The sequence below is a fragment of the Panicum virgatum genome, chromosome 8N (assembly GCF_016808335.1).
Source record: "Panicum virgatum strain AP13 chromosome 8N, P.virgatum_v5, whole genome shotgun sequence".
NCBI lineage: Eukaryota > Viridiplantae > Streptophyta > Magnoliopsida > Poales > Poaceae > Panicum > Panicum virgatum.
Window position 1 is genome coordinate 21163300 of NC_053152.1, and position 23435 is coordinate 21186734.

The 23435-nt window shown below is 45.1% G+C and overlaps 1 protein-coding gene and 1 non-coding gene across 3 annotated transcripts; both read right to left on the reverse strand.

Annotated features, from left to right (window-relative positions):
• Positions 1 to 4986: 4986 nt before the first annotated feature.
• LOC120686792 lies at positions 4987 to 10852 on the reverse strand. Of its 2 annotated transcripts, XM_039968998.1 has the most exons (6): positions 10614 to 10852; positions 10053 to 10489; positions 8735 to 9106; positions 6991 to 8549; positions 5866 to 6901; positions 4987 to 5792 (listed from the first exon to the last, which is right to left on the reverse strand). In XM_039968998.1, the coding sequence occupies exons 3-5, from the start codon at positions 8778 to 8780 to the stop codon at positions 6686 to 6688; spliced, it is 1821 nt and encodes a 606-aa protein (XP_039824932.1). In that variant the 5' UTR covers positions 8781 to 9106; positions 10053 to 10489; positions 10614 to 10852; the 3' UTR covers positions 4987 to 5792; positions 5866 to 6685. The 2 variants fall into 2 exon arrangements, with proteins under 2 accessions (XP_039824932.1, XP_039824933.1); XM_039968999.1 differs by lacking the exon at positions 10053 to 10489.
• A 5689-nt stretch (positions 10853 to 16541) lies between these two features.
• Positions 16542 to 16648, reverse strand: LOC120686989. Its single transcript, XR_005680495.1, has one exon. It is a non-coding gene; the product is annotated as a small nucleolar RNA R71 (small nucleolar RNA).
• Between the last annotated feature and the right edge of the window lie 6787 nt (positions 16649 to 23435).

A 23435-nucleotide genomic window follows, 5' to 3' on the forward strand; every position in this document is an offset into this window, starting at 1 on the left:
CAAAGGTTAAAGGAGGCTCATACACTTGGTGTCCCTGCACGAAATGTGGAAACACGCGCCGACAGACATGGGAAAACATGACACAATATCTTTGCAATTATGGATTTACGAGAGACTATACCCAGTGGACCTACCATGGTGAAGCGAATCGTATGAGAGACGAGGTCGTTAGGCAACGCATTGATGATCATGATGCTGATGCCGGGGTAGGAGAAATGATAGATGACTTTCATGAAGCACACTTCGAGGGAGAATGTAGCGAGGAGGAGCCAGAGCCAACCGTGAAGGCGTACTATGACATGTTGGCTATAGCACAAGAACCCCTTCATGGGCATACGAAGGTTTCACAACTGGATGCCATTGCACGTCTGATGGCCATGAAGTCCCAGTTTACCCTGAGTTGAGATGCCTTTGATGTTATGTTGACAGTTATTGGTACTCTGCTTCCAGAAGGTCACATTCTTCCAAAGAGCATGTATGAGACACAGAAACTCCTTCGTGCACTGAAGATGCCGTATGAGCAGATACATGCATGTCCTAAGGGATGCATCTTGTTTAGAAAAGAACATGCGGAAGCAAAGTACTGTCCAAAGTGTGAATCCTCTAGGTTTGTAGAGGTAGAGACTATTGATGGTCAGAAGAGGCAGCTCGCGGTCTCCGTGAAAGTCCTACGATACCTTCCGCCCATACCGAGGATCCAATAGCTATTCATGACCGAGGAGTCCGCGAAACAGATGACATGGCACAAAATGGGAACTCGATACAATCCTGATAAGCTTGTACATCCATCCGATGCTGAATCATGGACCCACTTTGACGGATTCATGGAGCCAAAGAAGATGAAGCTCGTAATGTGCGTGTTGCCCTAGCAACAGATGGCTTCAATCCATATGGAATGTTGGCTGCACCTTACACGTAAAGGCATGTCTTCGTTATACCCCTCAATCTCCCTCCCGGCGTGATTTTCCAACGACAGAACATATTCTTGTCGCTGATAATTTCTTGACATCCGAGAAATAATATGAGTGTGTACATGGAGCCCCTGATTGATGATTTGCTCCGTGCTTGGGAGGAAGGGGTTTGGACATACGATCGAGCAACAAAGAAAAACTTTAGAATGTATGTTTGGTACCATTATTCTCTACATGACTTGCCGGCGTATGGGATATTCTGCGGCTGGTGTGTTCACGAAAAGTTCTCTTGCCCAGTATGCAAGGCAGCTCTGATGTTTATATGGTTGCAGAAGGGTGGGAAATATTCTTCGTTCGACAAACATCGACAATTCCTCCCTCTTGACCATCCATTCAGACGCGATAAGAAGAACTTCACGAAAGGTGTCAAAGTTCTGGACCCTCTCCCTTATATTATGACAGGTGTTGGTTTTCGTGCTCAGTTAGATAGTCTTGTGGCTAATGCAGAAGGTGGTTTTGAGGGATATGGTGAGCAACATGCCTGTGCGCAGAAGTCGGGCTTGTGGAGGCTTCCCTACATGGAAGATCTCCTCCTTCCACATAACATTGATATGATGCACTCTGAAAAGAATGTCGCCGAGGCACTGTTCGGAACTATCATGGACATTGCAGAGAAGACAAAGGGCAACATTAAGGCTAGAGTGGATCAAGCAACATTATGTGATAGACCGAAGCTAGACATGAAACCTCCTGGGTCAGGCAAGGCATGGAAAAAGCCTAAGGCCGATTTTGTCCTGACGAGGCCCCAGAGGAGAGAAGTGCTAGAATGGTTTCAAACCTTAATGTTCCCTGATGGGTATGCAGCGAATCTGAGGAGGAGAGTCAACTTGTCTACTATGCGAATCAACGGGCTCAAGAGTCATGACTACCACATATGGATAGAGAGGCTTCTTCCGGTAATGGTTCTTCCCTGATCAAGTCTAGCAAGTGCTGGCAGAGTTGAGCTTTTTCTTCTGCTAGCTTTGTGCTAAGGAGTTATCTCTGACCGTTATTGAAGAAATGGAAAGAATGGCACCTGTCCCGAACAATAAAGATTACAACATAGACCTAAACACATATGCCGGTGAGTTCTTTCAAGAAGATGGGCTAGAAGGGACTTTTCAGATAGACTTAACCGAAGCGATGGGAATGGAATTGGACAATAAAAGAATTGATAACGATGATGCAGGGGAGGAGGTTCACAATGTCAAGGACTTAGAATTACTAGAGCGATTACGCTTAGGCAATGACAGTGATGATGACAGCGTTCCTCCTATGGAGATCGACGGTGATTATATCGACACACGTGATAGCAATGATGAGACTTTCTAATACATGTAAGAACTGTACTAATTAATTTTTTGTACTATTTTTGTTCATTTTAGTAATTGTACTTACTTTAAATACTAATTGTACTACTTTTTAATGACATCTACTGATTAATTTACTCATTTTAATTTTAGGAGATTGTTCGGCGATGGCGGGGCGCGGGAGAGGTCTGATGAGGTCACTCACAGACATGTTGGGCAGCAGATCTACCGACACAGGTGAGTCCTCCTAGAGGACTCGACGGACAGGCAGGAGAAGTCGGAGGAGTGGAGCCGGTTCGTCGACGCGCGACGCCGCTGAGGGCTCTGGCACGGCTGTAGGGAGGAGGGCTGGGAGGAGGAGCAGGAGAGGTGCTCCTCTTGTGGAGGAGGAGGCGGAGGAGGAGGAGGAGGAGCAGGAGGCCGGTGTTGAGGAGGAGCAGGAGGCCGGTGTTGAGGAGGAGCAGGAGGACCAGGAGCACGAGCACGAGCAGGAGGAGGAGGAGGAGGGGGGTGGGGGCCGAGGAGGAGGAGGATGACTTGGGCGTACCTGCCGTCTGGCAGCGAGGCCCCTCGAGGCTCCCGGATCGTCCGATACCTCTAGAGCACCGACCGGTCCTCCAACCTGACGGAAGCCGGTAAGTAAGTTTTGAAGATTTCAATACGTTTCCTTTTGATACATTCAAAATCACAATTGACACTAATATTATCTCTCAATAACTTGCGCAGGAACTTTGTGATAGGTGTTCCAGGTATTGCTCACAACCGCATGGCCAATGGCATCCTAGGACTGCTCTGCAAGTGACACTACCCAGGCACCATGGATATTGCTGGGGTACGTCAGCCGGCGTCTTCGTGGGAGCACTACATCGCCAAACCGGATGCACTAGATGAGGAAGGCAGGGTATTCGACAACAAGGCGCATCGGGTGTTGAGCGAACTATGGGTAAGTCTTCATGGCACTACATTTATGAATAAATCATATTAATTGGACATTTTTGAAATAATGACTTTGTTCACATTTTTGTGCAAGATTTCTACAGATGCGAGGAGGGAATGATGCCTAGGGCGATACAGGTGGCTAGCAAAGCATGTTACAAGCTGGTGGCAGATATGCTTTACGAGGCGCGCATCCAGGCCGTCATCGACTACAAGGCTAAGTTTGAAAGAGTGTGGATCTACAAAGGACCTACGAGAGACCTCAGACTCACCCGGGAACAGTACTTGCGGGTAAATACTCAATCTTACTTAAATCAACTATACTCCATTTGTTCTTCTTACATGTCATAATTTGATGATGTGCAGGTGCCTCCATGGTGGATTGCCAATGATTATCCATGCTGGGAAATGATAGTGGACCGGTGGTGCTCGCAAGAGTGGCTGGAGATGCACGAGGCTGCTCGGCAGTGGCGCTTGATGATGCCAGGTGCATCGCACCATCAGGGCAACCGTAACCTCAAGGCGTACGCGGCTAGATATGTATGTGAATTAATTTCTTTATTCTAACGCTCAATTCTGCACAATTTCTAATCATCTTTCTTTTTTCGCAGTCGGCGTCACATGGTGGTGTGCCTTGCACCCAAGTCCAGGCATACTATTTGGCCCCACAAAGGGAAGGTGACGTCCAATGTCACCTTCAACCCGCAGGATCCGCCCGAAGCGTACAGCAACACAAGCATCCACAGCCGCCTCTGTGGGTACACCTCGATGGCACAAGAAGTTCATGGGCCGGAGTTTGATGTGATCAATGTGTCCATTGATGGAGAAGCCATCATGAGGGCTGGAGGATGCAAGAAGCATGGACGGTACTAGTTTGGCGACAGCTTAGTCGACTACTCCCACTCTCTCTCAGATTCGAGCAAGGAGTACCAGCTCAAGCCCTGCCATACACCCACGGCCAGACACTACACAGGCTCAGATTGAGGCTGTCAAGGTTATTTCTGTTTCATCCGTCATTCCTCCATTTTTACATACGTTTGCTTTGAATTCTAACCCTGCGATCAAATCCTTTAGGCCCAGATGGAAGCAGCCTTCCAAGCACGGCAGGAGGCAGCAGAGGAGATGTGGAGGGCCGAGCGGGATGACATGCAGCAAAAATTGAATCAAGCTCTAACATTTATGCAAAGCCTGGGCTCGGCGATGGGTGTTTCGCCTCCACAATTCCCTCCAGCCCCACTTGTTCGTCATGTAGAAACTCCTCCTACCGTAAGTGGCTTTGACTCCTATCGAGTTTCATTCGTCTTAGTGACTTAGCATTAATCTAGAATAACTTAGAAATAATGCCTTATGATACATCAATAATGACTTATAACTTAGGCTAATGCTTGTAGTTTCATTCTTATGTAACTCAATTGTTATGCCTAAGTTTGAATGCCCGTAACTTAATTTTTATGTAACACATGCAATATATATATATATATATATATATATATATATATATATATATATATATATATATATATATATATATATATATATATATATATATATATATATTCGCTTATGTGCAGAATCAGTCGGCGGCATCCAATGATGGACTAGTGAATCCTGACTTCTTGCCTCCGGTGCAGTCGCCTCAGCGGTTTGTGTGGCCACCGCCTCAATGGGTGGCTTGGCTTCAGCAGTAGCAGCACCCGTCATCACCGTAGCAAGGTTGGTCGCAGATGCCTACATGGCCGCCCCCGCCGATGTGGCCGCAGCACCCGCCGCCGCCGCCGGCCCCGTGAGTTGTATGGAATTCATTTCTAGGAACAAGCTTGTATGGACTTTGTATGGACTTTGCCGTATGAACTTGTATGGACTAGACTTGAACTTGTGGTTGTTGATGAACGGTACTAGAGTTTATTTGTATGTGTGCATTTCTGGATAATATTGAATGCCTCTGATGCTTATTTGAAATGCATGTGATGATTATTGTGATATATGTGAATTGTTTGTATTATTTGGGGTACCATATACGTAATAAACAAAAAAAATCAGGGACCTTTGCCGTGTGCAAATACCATGGCACACGGCAAAGGAACCAATCTTTGCCGTGTGCAATGACCAAGGCACACGGAAAAGATTGAGCCTTTGCCGTGTGCCAGGCACAGGTGGCACATGCCAAACATCACCCGCCACATCAGCTTGGCAGCCGGCCAAAAAAGATTACCGTGGGTCAGCCCAGGCACACAGCAAAGCCTTTGCTGTGTGCCCGATATATTGCACACAGCAAAGGGGCCCTTTGCCGATGGCTATTTGTCGTGTGCCCTTTGCCGTGTGCGGCACATGGCAAAACTTTTGCCGTGGGCTTTTGGGGCTTGGCAAAAGGGCTGTCTCCCGTAGTGAATGTGCAAATACATTAATGTAGCTAGAAATGTGTTCACCTAGCTGGAAATATGTTCACCTCTGCATCCAGCCTTGAAATCATGGTATCTCCTACTAGCTGTGAGAAAGTGGGTTGAGTGCCTCCTGTTGGCTGTGACAAAGGTGGATGGCTTTCTCGTACCAGCATAGAAAATGGTTCCTCAATCCTTTCTCCATAATACATTGCCATCTGAAAAATTACCAAAGTACCAAGTTAAGGTACTGAAAGTAATGCTTAAAAAAATCTGTAGCTATGCAAGTACCTTAGAAATTGGTGGCTCTCCATACATGTTTGCATCATAATGAAATCCAAAATCTTGGGCTCCATCTTCTGTTGGTTCCACACTAGCACTAGGCACATTGTCTTGTGGCTGCAACCCAGATTTCCTGAGAGCACATCCTGACATGTTGTGACCCTCCTTTCCACAATAGCTGCATGTCATGCTGACCCCATGCCTTGATAATCTAGTTCCTTGAGTGGTTTCAATTTCTATTGGCTGCTTCTTCCTATTATTGGGGGGCCTTCCAACTTTTTTCTCATACTTGGGGGGCAGCACCTCTGGTCCAGGGACCTTCTCCCAAGTGGTGGGATCACTGCAAGGCATGATTTTGGGCCCATATGCTAACAAAAACCTTGCTGAACTGTAGCATTCATGCACCATAGACTCAGTAGGTATTCTTTCATGTCTAAGGCATGAGATGGCATGTGAGCAAGGTATCCCTGTTAGGTCCCATCTCCTACACTCGCATGCCCTAAGACCTATGTCAACAATGAAAGTGTGGTCCCTATCTTGAACTTGAAAAATTCTTTTACCAGAAGGTATGGGATAGCATGTGTTAGACCACTGAGTTATCTTGTTAACCTTTTTCCTAATTTTAGGACCAATAGGACCCTGCCACATTTCTCCCGTTTCTTTTTCTTTGCAATAGTGTCTTGCCATCAACTGTCCCTTAATTTGTTCTAACATGCTCAGCACAGGCATTTCTCTGGCATCTATGATAAAATTGTTGAAAACCTCCCAACTATTGTTCAGCAGCAAGTCACACTTACAATATGTAGTAAAGAATGCTCTGCACCATGTGTTAGGAGGCATTTTTTCTAACCACTTTCTCATTAAGCACTTTCATTTTCTCCATGTTCTTATGAAACTGCAGGGGAGTAGTTGATCTAGCACAAGCCCATAGTTGGTTATTAAGGTTCTCACCTTTAAAATGCTGCTGGAAGTTGGAATACAAGTGTCTAACACAGAATCTGTGTTTAGATTCTGGGAACACTTCAGCCACAGCTTTAATCAGCCCCTGCATAAGTAAAAGTACTATTAATAAACTCTAAGTGTGTACACACCACTAAAATGTGTGTTAGTCATTAGTAAAGTTAGAAATCTCACTTTCTGCTTGTCAGTCATAATTGTCCAAGGATATGTGTTTTGTATGCCAAGGTCCTCCTTCAGTGTTTGCAGGAACCACCTCCAAGACTCTAGGCACTCCACTTCAACAACACCATATGCAATGGGGTAAATGCAGTCATTTGGATCAATACCAACAGCTGTAAGCATGATTCCCCCATACTTAGTCTTCAAGTGGCACCCATCCAAGCAAATGAGAGACCTACATGCAGCTAGGAAACCCCTTTTGCATGCTCCAAGAGACACATACAGAGATTTGAAAAGGTTTCCATCAAGATTTAAGTAGAAGGAACTTTGTGGGTTTGATTTCCTTAACTCATGTGCATAGTCCCATAGCATGTTGTACTGTTTTGCCTCATCACCCAAGATTTGTTTCATAGCCAGCCTTCTTGCTCGAGCAAACTTGGACCTAGTAGGTGTAAGATTCCATTCTTTCTGCACTACTCTTGCAAAGTTGGATATAGACATCTTCTGCTCGACTTTGAAAGATTCAACATACTTGTCAGCAAGCCATTTAGAAGTGCAACTCTTCAACACCCATTTCTTTTGACAGTTGTGGTGTCCACTGTAAGTCTTAATCACCATTGCATGAACTCTCTTGTCATATGATGCATGTAACTTCCAAGGACATTTCCCTTTGGAACACACAGCCCCTAACCTTTTCTGCTCATTCCTAGGCATCTTGATATCTACTCTGTGAATCAGACCATATTCAGTCACAGCTTTCCTTAACATTTCAACCGACTCAAAAGTCATCCCAACTTTGAACACTGGATTTAGCATGTCTTCTGGTTTGAAAGACTTGGACATCAAACCTAGATTTGATTCACCATCTGACTCAGGTAACTGCAGCCCATCCTCATCATCAGTTGACTCCTCATCTTCAGTACCACCATGCACAACTATTTGTTTTCCCTCATATGTTGTACCACCTGCCTTCTTGGTCCCATTTCCTCTTTTCTTTCCTCTGCCTACAACTCCATCTCTGACATCATCATCCACATTGTCAGCAAATAGGGCATCATCATCTCCTATTTCATAGTCACTATCAAAAAGCTCACTGACATCACTGCTATCGCTGTCATCAGATAAGTTCTGATTCACGAAGGTTGCTGCCTCATTGTTGTCATGTGTATTGCCAAACTTAGTAGGGATGATCACTTTGGGCAATGACGCAACAGGGTTAAGAACTACATCATCCCAATCTGATTTCAATGCACAACCTTCATGATCAAAATACAACACAAATGTCTTCACCTTGTCCACGATTGCAGCCATTATTGTTGTGTCTTTCTTTGATACAATCAGTCTAAGTCCACCTGGAAACTCTTTTCCAGGAAGCAGCCAGAACACATTCAGAGCAGGATTCTTGGGATAATGAAGAGCGAAATTCAACTTTTCGAACCACAGTGGAGACCAAGTACGTGCTGATAGATTGTCGAACACATTCACTTTCTCATCTGCATAAACACACTGACTGCCATGACCTATAAAAAACCCAGAATGATGTACCTCCACTAAGAACTTGTCACTACAAGCACCTACATTTGAGGCAAGACAACAATTTGAGAACTAATTCAACTCGTACTTGGCACACACAGTAAGAAATCAGTAACCCTAGCCCACCCAAAATTGCAATGAAATGGCCCAATCGACACTCCCCAACACCAAAACTACACTCCAATCAACACAAATACACTCAAGATTATATCTTGGAGGAACTTACCATAATTTGGGGGAGGCTCCCCTTGCCACCGCAGCTTCAGCACCATCGTGGTGCTCCCTCACTGACGCCAATGCACCTTTGCCTCCAAATCAGATGCAGGGGCCGACTTCACCTCCCTCTTCTAAAGTGTAGCCCTCAATCACCGCCGATGAAGACCCCTCCCTCCCGCTCAGTCGCTCACCGACCCTTGGCTTCCCGCATGCGACGAAGAACCCCCGAGCAGAAAGGATAGGGGGAAGAAAGCAGGGACCAAGGTGCATAAATCCAGGGTCCAAAGTTTCTTCTCGTGCCCATCACGTGCGCCTGTGCAGGGGCTTGGTCCACGCTGGCCAATCCACGTTTGCAAAAATGTGCTGACAAGGAAGATTGGACCTGCCATGAACACATAGTCAAATTTAAGGATCTAGAAACTCAATTTGAGAGTTCATGGACCCAAATGACACAACCAAACAAGTACATGGGCCTACAGTGCATTTAACTCTTTCATTTTTCTATTTTGCTTCTCGTAATCAATGTGATCATCGCATCGCATCATGTACAGGTTCACGTACTCGTGCTTTGCAACATTTTTGAAGGGTTCGTCCAAATGTTTTTAGTTTACAAATTTAACATTTTGAATATATTATATCATGTTTTTTCACACGGAAGGCTGCGCTAGTGCATCCAAGATGTTAGATCTGTCGTGGCGCTGGTGCTGCCGTTCTTGCATGTGCTCGGCATCTTCCTCTTAGCATCATCAGATAGAGTAGTACTGTGATTGTGATAGGAGAAAGGCAACACGAAGTCGGGTCGATCCACTTGACCCTACAGTTATCTGTGGGTCAAACTGCCACCCCTCTTTCCTTTTATTTGCCGAACCCGTGGACCGAACGATCCCCACCATAGCGTGAAGCTTAGCTCTACCGGATCCAGGGGCAGAGCCAGGTTAAACTCTCACCGAGGTCATATCTATCAAATGATGGGGTCATCAAGCATTATTAGTAACTATGAACAGTGATTTCCATTACTTTTCTCAAAATTCGTTGGGGTCGGCTGACCCCAGTGGAAAGCTGTAGCTCCGCCACTGACCGGATTCAAATAGGATCTAAATGCTAATTATGTATTAATTATGCTTAATTGATTCTTCGCAAACAGAACTGTCTTGACGAATTCGGGGCCCAGTGCAAAACATAAAATGGGGCTCTAAAATATTTTTAAAATTATATATTTAATAAAACTACAGTACACTTTCACACAATTACTTCAGCATATCTCATTTCACACAATATTTAGAAGTATATCAAGTATCAATATTAAAAAGATTAACGATATTACTGACCTCGTGTTCTGCCGAACAACATCATCCATCTAGTATTTTGTGAAATGAAATCTTCAATTATGTCTTGATAACAAATCTTCTCCAACGTATCATTTTCAAGTGTTATTGAGTTATTGGAGCAAATATATCAGGCTAGAAAGAGTTACCGATGCCATTGCCACTATTACTAGGACCTTCAGCAACATTATCTTCATGATCGTGACTCTCATCAACATTAGCTTCTAGAGTTTCTACAGCGGGAGTTTCAACTTGTATTGCATCATGATCATGACTATGACCATCATCAAAATTAGCTTCTGGAGTTTCTCTAACAATCTATCAAGAGCACCCTTTTGTGATTGAGCAGCTGCTTCTAATCTTTGCTTCTTTTTACGCTTTTCAGAACCAGAATCATACTTTCTATTTCCTGTAGACATAATCCTCCAAGAAACAAATGTCTATTTCGTAAACCAAAGAGAATTTAGTTCAATTAATTGATTCATTTGACACTCGGGAAGACAAGAATCATTGCATTGCATCAATAAAAATTAATTAATTCAAAATTCATGAGCTCACACTCACCTCGCGTTGGGTTGGGGCCTGCCTGCTGCGCTTGGAGACGCTTGGAGGCTTGGAGCCTTGGACGCTTTGATTGGCTGACTGGTTGCTTGCCGCCGGCAGCGGGCACCAGCAAGCGCCGATGCGCTCGCCATTTGCGGGCTGCTGAAGTGCCGATGGGAGTGGAAGAGAAGAAAGCAAGTGGTGCTATGTGCCCATGGGAATTAATATACACAGTACGTGGTGTTCCTTTTTTTGCTACAGGAAATTATAGGTTGTGTTTGACATCTTTTATGGTGGGCTCGGCGTATGGAAACAAAAAGCTCTGTACCTACTTGACTTGTTGTGGTATGTGATTTCACATCACATACAAATATTAGTGAACTTAATTAAAAATTAAGTCTCTTTTAGTTCTCCACTTTCTCTTTTCTTTTTTCTCCTCTTTATCCATTTCCTCCTTTTGTTTTTTTCCCTCTTATCCGTTCCTCCATTCTTCTTTTTCTCCTCTGGCTCCAACGCTCGTCGCTCCCCAGCCATTCGCTGCTGCTGCCCGCCTGCTCTTTCTCTTGCTTGGGCCGAGATTAAAGCCCAAGAAAACCTTTGTATCGCTTGGGCTACAAATTATGGATCCATCGCCTTGGCATGGTAGGTTACTTGTACCTAATTTGTTTCATGATTTCAGTCAACCACATCTTGACACATCCACTAACTAGATTTTTTAAGGCAGCTACTAGTACTAAGGTATGCACATATAGGATAATAAGCTTATGATGCTTGTGTTCCTCCTGTGTAGCTTAGTCGCATGAATTCCATCCATATGAGAGGTAGCAGATAATAATGCATAAACATTTTATTATTTTCATTTTTTCTTTTTCTCCTACTTTATTTTATTTTCTTTGTATTTGTTTTTCAAATTATATAATACTTTTATATATTACTTCTTGATAATTATGTTAATCTTAGTCCATGCATCACAATCATTTATTCATGATGTTTAATAAATTGTGGATGTGCCATGTAGAGTTATTTTTATAATTTATCATTTTTATGTACTAACTTATTTATCATGTGTATATATTTTTATAAGAATATTTTTACGATGTAGATGCTTCATTCTTCATGTAAAATTATCTTTCTGCACGTAACTAATTTGTTCACAACACCAATTATTTTATTTGCTTATGTAGATTAAATTTGTTCCGGATGGTGACTCATTTGTTCGTGTTTTCATTGATTATCCTATGCAATCAAATATTCACGATGTTTAATATGTTGTTCATAGTATATTATTATTTGTTCATCATGTTTAATATTTTGTTTGTAGAAAATTTTTATTTGTTTGTGTTCTTAAATATTTGTTCCCAGTAGTTGAAAATATGTATTTAGTATTAAAAAATATTTTTTTAAAATATTGTATAAATATAGGCAAGTGTGATCTCATTTTGGAGATCTTGCAATAATAAAGATGATGGCGCAATCGGAATTTAACTTGCATGTATGGTTTAAGGTTTATAATTTTTTCAGTATGAACTCTTCCTTGGGTGATGTCATCAATCTGCATGTATGCATGCATGTACTGGGCTGAGATTGAGATTCAGCCCGAAACCCCATCCCACCTGAGAGCAAAAAATTAATTACGCTCAGGTAATGGTTAGCCAAACTATCACCTCAAGTGATGCCTAACCACACCCCATCATGTACGGTACGGGTACTTGTATAATGTATACATGCTCCTCAACATTTTGGAATAGTTCTTCAAGTTTTTTTAGTTTTTAAATTTATGTTTTTCAATATATGCTCTCTATATTTTTCACACGGAAGGCTGAACTAGTCCATCCAGGACGTTCGAATATATAGTATATTCAAAATGTTAGGCTAGTACTATCAAAGTGCCGAAACATTATATTTAAAAAATACTAAACTAGTACATCAACAACTTTGAAATAGTATATACAACATTGTTGCAGTAGTGCATTCCGATGTTCAAATATTATGTTTCAAGTGTGGCCTGCTTCATTATTCACAAACTAGTAACAAAAAAAGGGAAATATGTTGTTGTCGTTAATTTTCTTTTATTCTCAAATGGTTGTTCCTGAAAAAAATTTATAAGTACCACCATGGCATAAAATAACCATGACAGAACCATATCATCTTCATCTATCTTTCTGAACCAAAAAGACCATTGCCTTGAAGCAATCGCTGCCACCATGCTTATCTCTCTATTCTCTCTATAGTTGGCAGGCCAACAGGGCCGTCCCAAGGCACGTGCGAGTGGTGCCACTGCACAGGTCCCCCACGTGCCAGTGGCCCCCAAATTAAGCCCAGCTATTACACTATACTTACATGCTCAGGTTAATCGTCCTCAAACTGCATTAGACTGGCCACTCATCCGACGATTTCTTGCTCGACGTTCCGTTTCCCAATCTGCCGATCGGCTCTCACGTACTGACGTTCACGAGTAATAACCTATTGCCGCCGTCGACGCACGTGCACCTTCCCTTCCTGGCGCCCTGCGCCCCTGCTTCCAATGCTGTTCAGCTCCATCTGCTCCCAAGTCCAAGTGTAGCGTGAGGGCAAGCAAGTAGAGGATGGCAGCGCCAATCACCAACACCCAGCCTGTGCCCCTTCTACCTTGTTCGGCCATGTTGGCTCTTGCCGTCTCGTAGGTTTAAGCGGCCAAGCCGTCTCATGCATTTTCATTTCTTTCATGCTTTTTGTTTGGTTATTGAATATTGACTAGTGCATCATTTACTTTTGTTAATGTAGTGTCCAAATTTCAGGGGACACTAAAAAAATGTTGCTTTTTTCAAGTTAAGATTATGTATGCGTATGATACTTTTTCAAGTAAAAATTATCAACACATTTGAGCAATGGTATAATTCTGGTTCTAGCTTATGTTGCTGTAAACTTAAATAGTATGAATGGTCATGGTTTCATTTTCGGCAACGTATGGTATGCAAACTCGGTTCCTATGCAAACTATGCAAACCAACGATCAGAACCCCAGGATTCTAATCCAATGGCTGCTGTGAAGATTGGTTAAGTTTAGCACTTAAACCCTCCCACCAATCCCTTCCTAATCACCCTTTGTGCAAAAAAAACCTTGGGTGCAGGTGCTCCGTTCGGTTCCGTTTCCCACCGTCTGTACTCGATCACGACCCAGGCGCGATAGGCCGCCGCCGCCCCAGTGCGATAGCCCCCCCCCCCCATCAGTGTGGGTCGCCGCCGCCCGAAGCCCAAACCGGAAGACGCGCCATGTGATCCTCGACTAGGATGAGGGGGCCGTCGGGGTGGCGATGTTCCACGCCAGCGAGCCCTCCTTGACGATGGCGGCACTACCATTGCCGCCGGCATCGGCGTTGAAGACGCCGTGAGACCCTGCGAACGGATCAAAGACAACCTAGCAAACCCTCGCCTGGAGACCGGCCCAGCCCCATCGAGAGACTCCCCAGCCACTCGCCGCCCATCGGGAGTCGCCCCAGCTGCGCCCTAGGCACTGGATCTGCGTGACCGGCGCCCTGCGCGTCGTAACGTGCTGCGCGGAGATTGCCCACAACGTCCACCGGTCGAGGGGCACATGGGAGATCCTTCCAGGGATGTGGCAGCTCGGCGTGCCCCCGAACCAGCACGTTGCGAACCGGCTGTTCAACTCGGGCGACTGCCTCAACGGGTGGAAGGGCAACGTGAGACCGTGCCGCCCCAGCCGCGCATGGAGACGCCCCAGCCGTGCATGGAGACCGGCGCGTCGCTCTGGACGGTCATTAAGTGCGAAATATGACCGTCAACTATGCTCATAAAAGAAGGAAAACCATACTTCTTATTCGCATATTTGTATCACTAACCTAGCTCCACAGTTATATTCGAAGATTTGTGTTTTCAGGAGCACAAGTCCGTAATAAGAAGAAAACACAAAGAATACACAGGCAAAGTCGCAGAAGATTACGTCCTGCGTAACACATGCAAAAGAGGCCCACCTGACAGACCAAACCGACCAACGAAGCCATGGCACCGACGTACTAGCACCAGTGCCCACCAGGCAGTGTACCAGAGAAGGACGGTGGCCAGAGGCGGCAAGGTGGGGCCGGCCGAACCAGGGGTTCGGCTGGACCCCACCTGAAGCCCGTCCAGGAGCATTTTGGCGGGAAGACGGTTTTGATCCTCCTGATGGTGGTTTGGCATGTTTCATGTATGAAGATGGCGGGAACCGATCTCCACAAGCTATATAAGGGGCCTCTCATACGACTGACCACACACACCACTTGAAGGCATCTCTCTCACACTCTCTTGTGACTTGTACTCCTTAGGGTAGTGGAGCTAGGCTAGTACTTCATCTTCTTAGCGAATCCAGTCGTCCTCGGGGTCGGCGAGCAATCCTCGGCCTCTGGTATGGCTTTGTATTCTGACTTTTGTTATGCTATTCATATTGAGTTCGTTCTTGGTTATCTTGCTATGTTCTTAGCATGCTTAGTCTTGATCTGTGCTTTATCAAGTTATACTAGTTGCTTGCTTAGACCAGACGATCTGGGTAAGGATATCGGTTCGTTGTCCTTTCGGGCTTACCTTAGCATCTTACCTGTCCATCCGAAGGGTGGGGGGCCCGGGGGTGCTAAGGTAGTGACCTCATATGCGTGCATGGTGCCCGAGTATGCGGTATCCCTCGGATATGACGGTGCTCCACGGTTTGACTGGGGTAGACCGCAGGTGGTGACAGCCCTGTCGGTTCGCCGGGAAGCTGCTTCTCGGTTAGCATACTCCTCGACGTTCAGGTATCGTGTAGGAGTTCATGGAAAGATGAAACAGGACTGGATGTTCTCCAGTGCGGGTCATTCTCCCTTATGTCCCTAATTTCCCTGCACCTGCAGCTCAAAGCATGTGGTTGACATAACTTATCTGCTAATATGAATAGTATACTAGGATCTGTGCCTGTGCTCCCACTAATCTTAGGTGTGCTTGTTTATTCTTTATTCATGAGAGTTGGCTATTCTGTGTGTGTCACATTACCCCTGATTATCCTTTATTTATCGCTTACCCATGCATAATCAGTAGTCTGCACCTTATTTCATAAAGTCATGGTTATGGAACTAGTAAATATCTTTACACAACCTCGCCATGTTTTGGGAAAATATAAATAACGATACCCTGAATACTTCCGGGTGAAATGCTACAATGGTATATCCGTGCACTTGCGGATCTTTCTGTAAACGTTAAGACTTACCAACACGGCAATTCTGGCGCTCTTGCCGGGGACACCCCCGTTTCTAGTGATTGCGCTAAGAAATGTCAACAAGCATTTCTAGTGCCGTTGCCGAGGGATGACACTAGGTGTAAAGATTTTACTAAGCACATAAATATGGCAATATGAGTAAGAGGTAGCTACTGCTTATACAGGCTAATGTGTTTATCTTTATTGTTTTCTCCTGATTTGATGAAAACAGGGTAGTGTATGTCTGGTTTCTCCTTGCCGACAAACTTCGTTGAAAATCCCGAGAAGCTCGTGAGAAGGGTTCGACCTCGCGTCGTCCGTCCTCTGCTCTCACAGTCGACAAGCGAGCCAGCTTCTCAAGCACCATCAACAACAACCGAACCAATGGCTGAGAAGACTCTCCGCGACTTCTCCATCCCCTCAGCTGCCAATGTGGCAACTGGACCCAATGTTGATGTTGGGGACGCGAACTTTGAGCTGAAGTCCAGCCTCATAAATATGGTGCAGGCTAGCCCATTTTGTGGCAAGCCAAATGAGGACGCCAACGCCCATCTCCAGAACTTCCTGGAGTTATGCAAGACCATAACCATACGGGGCGTTACGGCTAACGCCATTAGGCTCCGCCTATTTCCCTTCTCCCACATGGGGAAGGAGAAACAGTGCTTTTATCATAATAAGGAAGCCGTCAGCATGTGGGACAAGTGTTCCACGGCGTTCCTCGCCAAATTCTTTCCATTGGGCAAAACAAATGCCCTACGTGGAAGAATTTCAAGTTTCCAGCAGACAGGGATAGAATCCATCCCAGAAGCTTGGGAGAGACTCCAAGAATACATACTCGCCTGTCCTCATCATGGGATGGATGAGTGGCTCGTGCTCCAAAGCTTCTACAATGGGCTAACGACAACATCCAGAGCCCATCTTAATGCCGCTGCTGGAGGAGCCTATCTAGACCCGACAATTGCCAAGGCTACAGCCTTAATTGAAAAGATGGTCTCCAACTAGGGCTGGAACGAGGAGCGTTCCCAGCCCAGAACCAAGGGCGGAATGCATACCGTCAAGGAGACGTACATACTCGCCGCCAAGCTGGACCTCCTACTGAAGAAACTCGATGAAGGGAACCGGCAACAAATGCCCGTTCCCATCCATGCCATGAACTCGTACTCAATGTGCGAGGTTTGTGGTGACTGTGGACACTCGGGGAATGACTGCCCCGAGACCCGTGAAGACACAGCCTACATCAACAACAGCACCGGGTTCCGTCCACAAGGAGGCCAGGGGTGGCGTCAAGAACACCCACCATTCCAAGGAGGAGATAACAATTTTAACTCAAATTTCAATTCGAATTTGAATTCGAACCAACCCTCCTTGAGAGATCTAGTCTTTGGCCAAGCTAAAATAAATGAACCCTTGAACAAAAAGCTTGCTGCCAATGATAAAATTTTGGAAAGTATAAATGCTAAAGTTGAAACTCTCTCTTCTACGCTTAAAAACCAATTAAGTTTCAACAAAATGATAGAAACACAACTAGCTTAAATCGCTGCTGTTGTTCCTGTTTCTGAGTCCGGGAAGATTCCGGGGCAACCCGAATCTCCCATTGAAAATGCAAATATGGTGTCTACCGGGTGGGGCAACCTTCTCCGGCAGACTTCTCGCACTAACCATGCAGGTAGGTACAATCCCCCGAAGAATGACACTTGGGATGGCCTGGTAGCAGTAATTCAAGAAGATCCAGAGATCCCCATGATCAGCTGCTCAATCTTCGATCAATACTATGAGCACACTCTCTGCGACCTAGGGGCTAGTATCAACATTATGCCCATGGTAATATACGAGAAACTCTTATACCCTGCCCTTTCCCCAACATATATGTGTGTGCAGCTCGCAGACTCTACAATCCGGTATCCCGAGGGGATAGCGAAGACGTCTTGGTCCGCATGCGAGACTCCTTCGTCCTTGCGGACTTTGTGGTCATGGATATAGAAGGCGACCTCGGAATCGAGTTCATCCTCGGGCAACCATTCCTGAGGGCCGCCAGAGCAAGGATTGACGTGGGAAGAGGAGAAATCCGCTTCCACGTTGGAAATGAGGACATGTTCTTTAGATTCAAACAAAGGGAAGGGCAGCAGGGTGACGAAGGGCAAGCACTTTGGGATGCACCAGAATCCCAACTACCAAGACCTACGACCACATGATCAAAGAGAAGACGTGCAAAGAAGATGTGGCGTAAGGTCGCAAGTTCGTCCTCATCCAATTTTCCAGGACGAGCCAAACAGTGGTCACCAAAGCAGGAGAAAAGGTCCCGCTCGTCAGACTAAAAAATGATGAGCCCTTACCGAAGGTAAATTAGTACGTATCTCATATTTACTTTCCACCATTTTGCTTTTCTCGACTTTTTCGATTTTTCTCACTGCATATTTGAATTTTCAAAACACTCTTGCATGCCAGAAACTTGTCTAGCATTTTTTTCTATTTTCACAAAATCCAAAAATATTTCCGAGCATCAAAATCCTTTGGAAAATAATTTTGAACATCTTTTCGAAGCAAAGTTTGGCCACCACCAAAGTTTAAAAAGCATATGACCGATAGAGAGACAGTGGACCCTGGCTGTCAGCAGGGGGGCCCACCTAGTGTTCGGACGAACCATAGGGTCGGCCGACCCCCGGCCGACGGCTAATGGGCCCACCCTTCTCCAACGGTCACTAGCCGTTGAGGCTTGTCTCCTCCAACGGTGCCCGGCCATTCTCTCTTTAAATAGAGGCCGAGGGGTGAGTTTTGAGCTCTCACACTCAACTCTCATTCACTCACTCCCTCTCAAACTCTCTCAAACTTTGCTCTCAGGTTTTCATTGGATTTTTTTGCTCAAATTTGATTTCAAGAAACCTCTCTTTCTCTCATTTCTTTGCTACAAGAAGGAAGGAGCAACTCGCGGGTAAGAACGTTTATTTCAGTTTCACTAACGTAACCCGTTTCTAGTTGCATGTGTTTTGTTCCATCATGAAAGATTTAAGGCGGAAGGTCTCCGGTGCATTCAAGAAGATGACGGGTGGAAGTTCATCCCATTCTCGGGGTGGCTTAAGCTCGTACACACCCAATCCTACGCCTACACCAAGTACGATGGACTATGAGGAGGAAGAACAATACGAAGAGATGCAAACCGAACCGCAAGCCGAGGCCATAGAGATTGATGGAGAAGATGCCCCCTACCTCAACTTGCGAGATGATTGTGAACGCCAAGGCTGCGCCATCCTCAAGAACCAAAGCTTCGTCCACACCCGAGCATTCGATCCAGATCTCCTCATCAAAACGGGTATGTACGAAGACTTCTCTAACGTTTGGCATGCAATTGGATGGGATAACTTCGTTCCCATTGAGGAGTATGGTTCTCGACTCCTCACCATCCAATTTCTTTGCACTCTTCGGGAGGTGGAAAATAGGGTTTATTTTCGACTTTTTGGGAAAGAGTATTTGCTTTCTTGGAAAACTTTTGCCGGCCACCTCGATTTCAACAAACGCTGGTCAATTTCTCTTGAGCAAGCTTGCCTCGATTTTTATCATCATGAATTTTGGGGCCAGGTTTCAAGATGTCCATGGCAAGTTTGCACCTCGGTGCAGCGATATTCATAATCCGACTTTTCAATTGATGCACAAGTGGTTAACCGTCACTCTCTTTCGAAGAGATGATGTCCGACCCGTGCACAACGATGAGTTGCTCATTCTTTATACCATGGTCAACAAGATCAAAATTTCCCCTGCGCAAGCTTTGGTTAAGCAATTGCTTTCAAAATTCAAGATGACGGGTCCTATTGAGTGCACTTCTTTGATTACTCGTATCGCTATGCATATCGGTGCCTTAAAGGGGAATTTTATTCCTTTCATTGAGGGTGACCGTGCGTATATTGGCAAGGCTTATTTAATCAACGGTCACATACTCAAGAAAGGCCCAAATGACTCTTTGATTTTCTTTTACTTGGGCTTTACAAATGAAATTCCGCTGCCCAATGCGGAATTCCATTTGTATAATTGTCATTCGCTAACCATCCCTTTCGTTCCACGAGAAGGAGCTCGTAGGCATACATCTTCTGGTTTACCTGGCAGGAAGACAAGAAGCAAGACCAGAAGGAAAGCAGAACCGGCACCACCACATCAGCAGCCACAATACTCACATCAGCATGAGGCCCGTGGTTCGTCATGGCACAGTGCCAGCACTGAGGAGTGGGCAGGGCAGGCACCAGTCCGCCGGTCCACCAGTTCCAGCTCCAGCGGAGCCCCGAACCTCATCAGACGGATGGCCTCGTCCCGAGGTTTCGGTGCCATCACCCAGCAGCTAGGTGAGCTGCGGATGCAGAGCGACAACATACAAGAGACGCTACACCAACACATCGATACATCCCAAGCATGGTAGCGTCACACTGGCAAGAGACTCCACGACATGGAGCAGTTGCAGTTGCAGTTGCAGCGACAGGAGCAGTGGAGGGCTTACTGCCGCTGGACGGGTTTCAACCCCGATCAACCGTAGTGAGCCTGAAGCTAGCTTGGAGGAGGACCCCCACGATAGGTAACTTGTGTCATTTATCTTTACTATTTCATAACCTTGCATGAAACCCATAAAAATTTGCAAAATCTGGAAAATACATAAAATTTGCATAACTAAAAACAAATAAAAATTTGCAAAGCTTAGAAAACACCAAAAATATTTTTATAATATGTGTAGTAAGCATGGTGTGAGTTTTCCTTGTTGAGATGATGAATAGTTGCTCTGTTAATTTCCTTCATATGCTTAGTTACAAATTTGTGCTCAACCTAGTTTTGGGTTCGTTGGCTTATAAGTTCAAACCTTAAAACTTGAAACTTGTGGATAGCAAATAGCATGATCCAAATCTAAGTTGTTGTGAGCTATGATATGATTAAGTAGAGTTGCTATGATCTTCTCTTACGTGAAGTTTGATATCCGGAGTATTTAATTTTTAAAAGATAGCCCTTATCCAAAAAGAAAGAAAAAGAGAGATGATGCATACAAAGGAGTTCATACACCATCCACCAAAAATATCCACACACTTGCACATCTTGATCAAGGTTTATGACTTGTTTCTCCTTTGGATCTGGTTTTTGACTTAGCAAAATATGAGAAGCAAGTTTGTCTTCAATCCTTCATACCTACAGCTCCACAAAAATAGTCATTAGAGATAGGTTGAGAAAGAAAGGCACATTAAAAAGCCTTGGTAAGGAATTATACACATTGAGCGATCTGTGAGATCATCTGAGGAACTTTATATTTTTCTTTTGAAAAACTTACAAAACCTCCGGATTGACGGTTGAACTAAGGAGAAAGAAATATGAGCACTCTATGATACCATTCTGACTCTCAATCGCCAAAAATGAGGTGAAGCTATAAGCTCCACAGGAGTAAGGTAAGAAGTAAGAACAAAGGCCAACTTATTCAAAATCAAGGTAAGAAGCATTTGGTTGTGCCTATGTATAAGTTGGAAATTCAAAATCGAAGCAACTCCTGATCAACAACAAGCGCCTTATTTTTCTCGAGATGAGCAAAAGGCTAGCTTGGGGTGTGTTGATGGTCATTAAGTGCGAAATATGACCGTCAACTATGCTCATAAAAGAAGGAAAACCATACCTCTTACTCGCATATTTGTATCACTAAACTAGCTCCACAGTTGTTTTCGAAGATTTATGTTTTCAGGAGCACAAGTCCAAAAGAAGAAGAAAACATGAAGAATACGCAGACAAAGTCGCAGAAGATTGTGTCCTGCGTAACACATGCAAAAGAGGCCCACCTGATAGACCAAACAGGCCAACGAAGCTACGGCACCGACGTACCAACACCAGGGCCCACCAAGCAGTGTACCAGAGAAGGACGGTGGCCAGAGGCGGCAAGGTGGGGCCGGCCAAACCAGGGGTTCGGCCGAACCCCACCTGAAGCCCATCCAGGTGCATTTTGGCGGGAAGGCGGTTTTGATCCTCCTGATGGCGGTTTGCCATGTTTCCATGTATGAAGATAGCGGGAACCGACCTCCACAAGCTATATAAGGGGCCTCTCATACGACTGACCACACACACCACTTGAAGGCCTCTCTCTCACACTCTCTTGTGACTTGTACTCCTTAGGGTAGTGGAGCTAGGCTAGTACTTCATCTTCTTAGCGAATCCAGTCGTCCTCGGGGTCGGCGAGCAATCCTCGGCCTCTAGTATGGCTTTGTATTCTGACTTTTGTTATGCTATTCATATTGAGTTCGTTCTTGATTATCTTGCTATGTTCTTAGCATGCTTAGCCTTGATCTGTGCTTTATCAAGTTATACTAGTTGCTTGCTTAGACCAGATGATCTGGGTAAGGATATCGGTTCGTTGTGCTTTTGGACTTACCTTAACATCTTACCTGTCCATCCGAAGGGTGGAGGACCTGGGGGTGCCAAGGTAGTGACCTCATATGCGGGCATGGTGCTCGGGTATGCGGTATCCCTCGGATATGACGGTGCTCCACGGTTTGACTGGGGTAGACCGCAGGTGGTGACAACCCTGTGGTGACAGTCATGGTTATGGAACTAGAAAATATCTTTACACAACCTCGCCATCCCTTGGGAAAATATAAATAACGATACCTTGAATACTTCCAGGTGAAATGCTACAATGATATATCTGTGCGCTTGCGGATCTTTCTGTAAACGTTAAGACATACCAACACAGTATTTCTGGCGTTGTTGCTAGGGGCACCCCTGTTCCTAGTGATTGCGCTAAGAAATGTCAACAGTCGCAAGGCATTGCCGCGGCCGCCGCTGCACGCCTCCTCTCGTTGTTTTCGGAGCCCACATCCAGGCGCGTCGTGGACTCCACCGCCGGCATAGCCATGGGCTCACAGCTTTGGAGTGCAGGTATGTGTGTATGTCCCTTTTTACGTACGGGTCAGTCAGCCATAGAAATTACATTCATGCAAATGTCAACAAATGCATATAATTTCACACATCCAGGTGCAGCCATGGATTCCGCCGCCGGCGCCACCATGGGTTCGACGCCGCCGCCACCATGGAAATCACCGTTGATTCTATCTCCATTGAGGCCATCGATGCCGGAGTTGGAGCCCACCTTGAACATCCAGGCACACCACGGACAAAATCTTCTTCAAGTAGAACAGTGAGTTATTATGCGATACATTTCCTTATTCAGATATGACATGTTGGGCTGCTGGTTTGTTGATCATAAAATTTTACACTTCTATAGGGCTCTTGTACTACTGGCACAGACAACACAAATTTGAAGCCGAGGGTTGGAATGATATTTGATACAATTGATGATGTGGAGAAATTTTACAAATGTTATGCACATGAAACTGGTTTTTCTGTTCATGTCAGTCAACAAAAGAAGAAAAATGAGAAAACTTTATTCAAGCAGTATTATTGCTCAAGGGAAGGATTCAGAAAAGAGAGCGCTCAAATTGTTAGCGCTGAATCAGGGAAAAAAAGAAAGTCACCGAATGTGATGGAAACCAGATGTGGCTGTGAGGCACATATTGTTGTCAAGCTTGGCACTGACAGGAAGTATCGAATATCTTCAATGGTTGAGGAGCACAGCCATGGTTTTGTGTCGCCAGATAAGAGGCATTTGCTAAGATCCAATCGCAATGTTAGTGAGAGAGC

What these genes read in the sequence shown, in the direction of transcription:
- LOC120686792 (XM_039968999.1), bottom strand. Translation starts at nt 8,780, where the DNA reads ATGGTGCTGAAGCTGCGGTGGCAAGGGGAGCCTCCCCCAAATTATG. An exon ending in GGAGCCTCCCCCAAATTATG is followed by an intron (nt 8,550 to 8,734) that starts GTAAGTTCCTCC and finishes CCTCAAATGTAG; the next exon opens with GTGCTTGTAGTGACAAGTTC. An exon ending in TTATGACTGACAAGCAGAAA is followed by an intron (nt 6,902 to 6,990) that starts GTGAGATTTCTA and finishes TTACTTATGCAG; the next exon opens with GGGCTGATTAAAGCTGTGGC.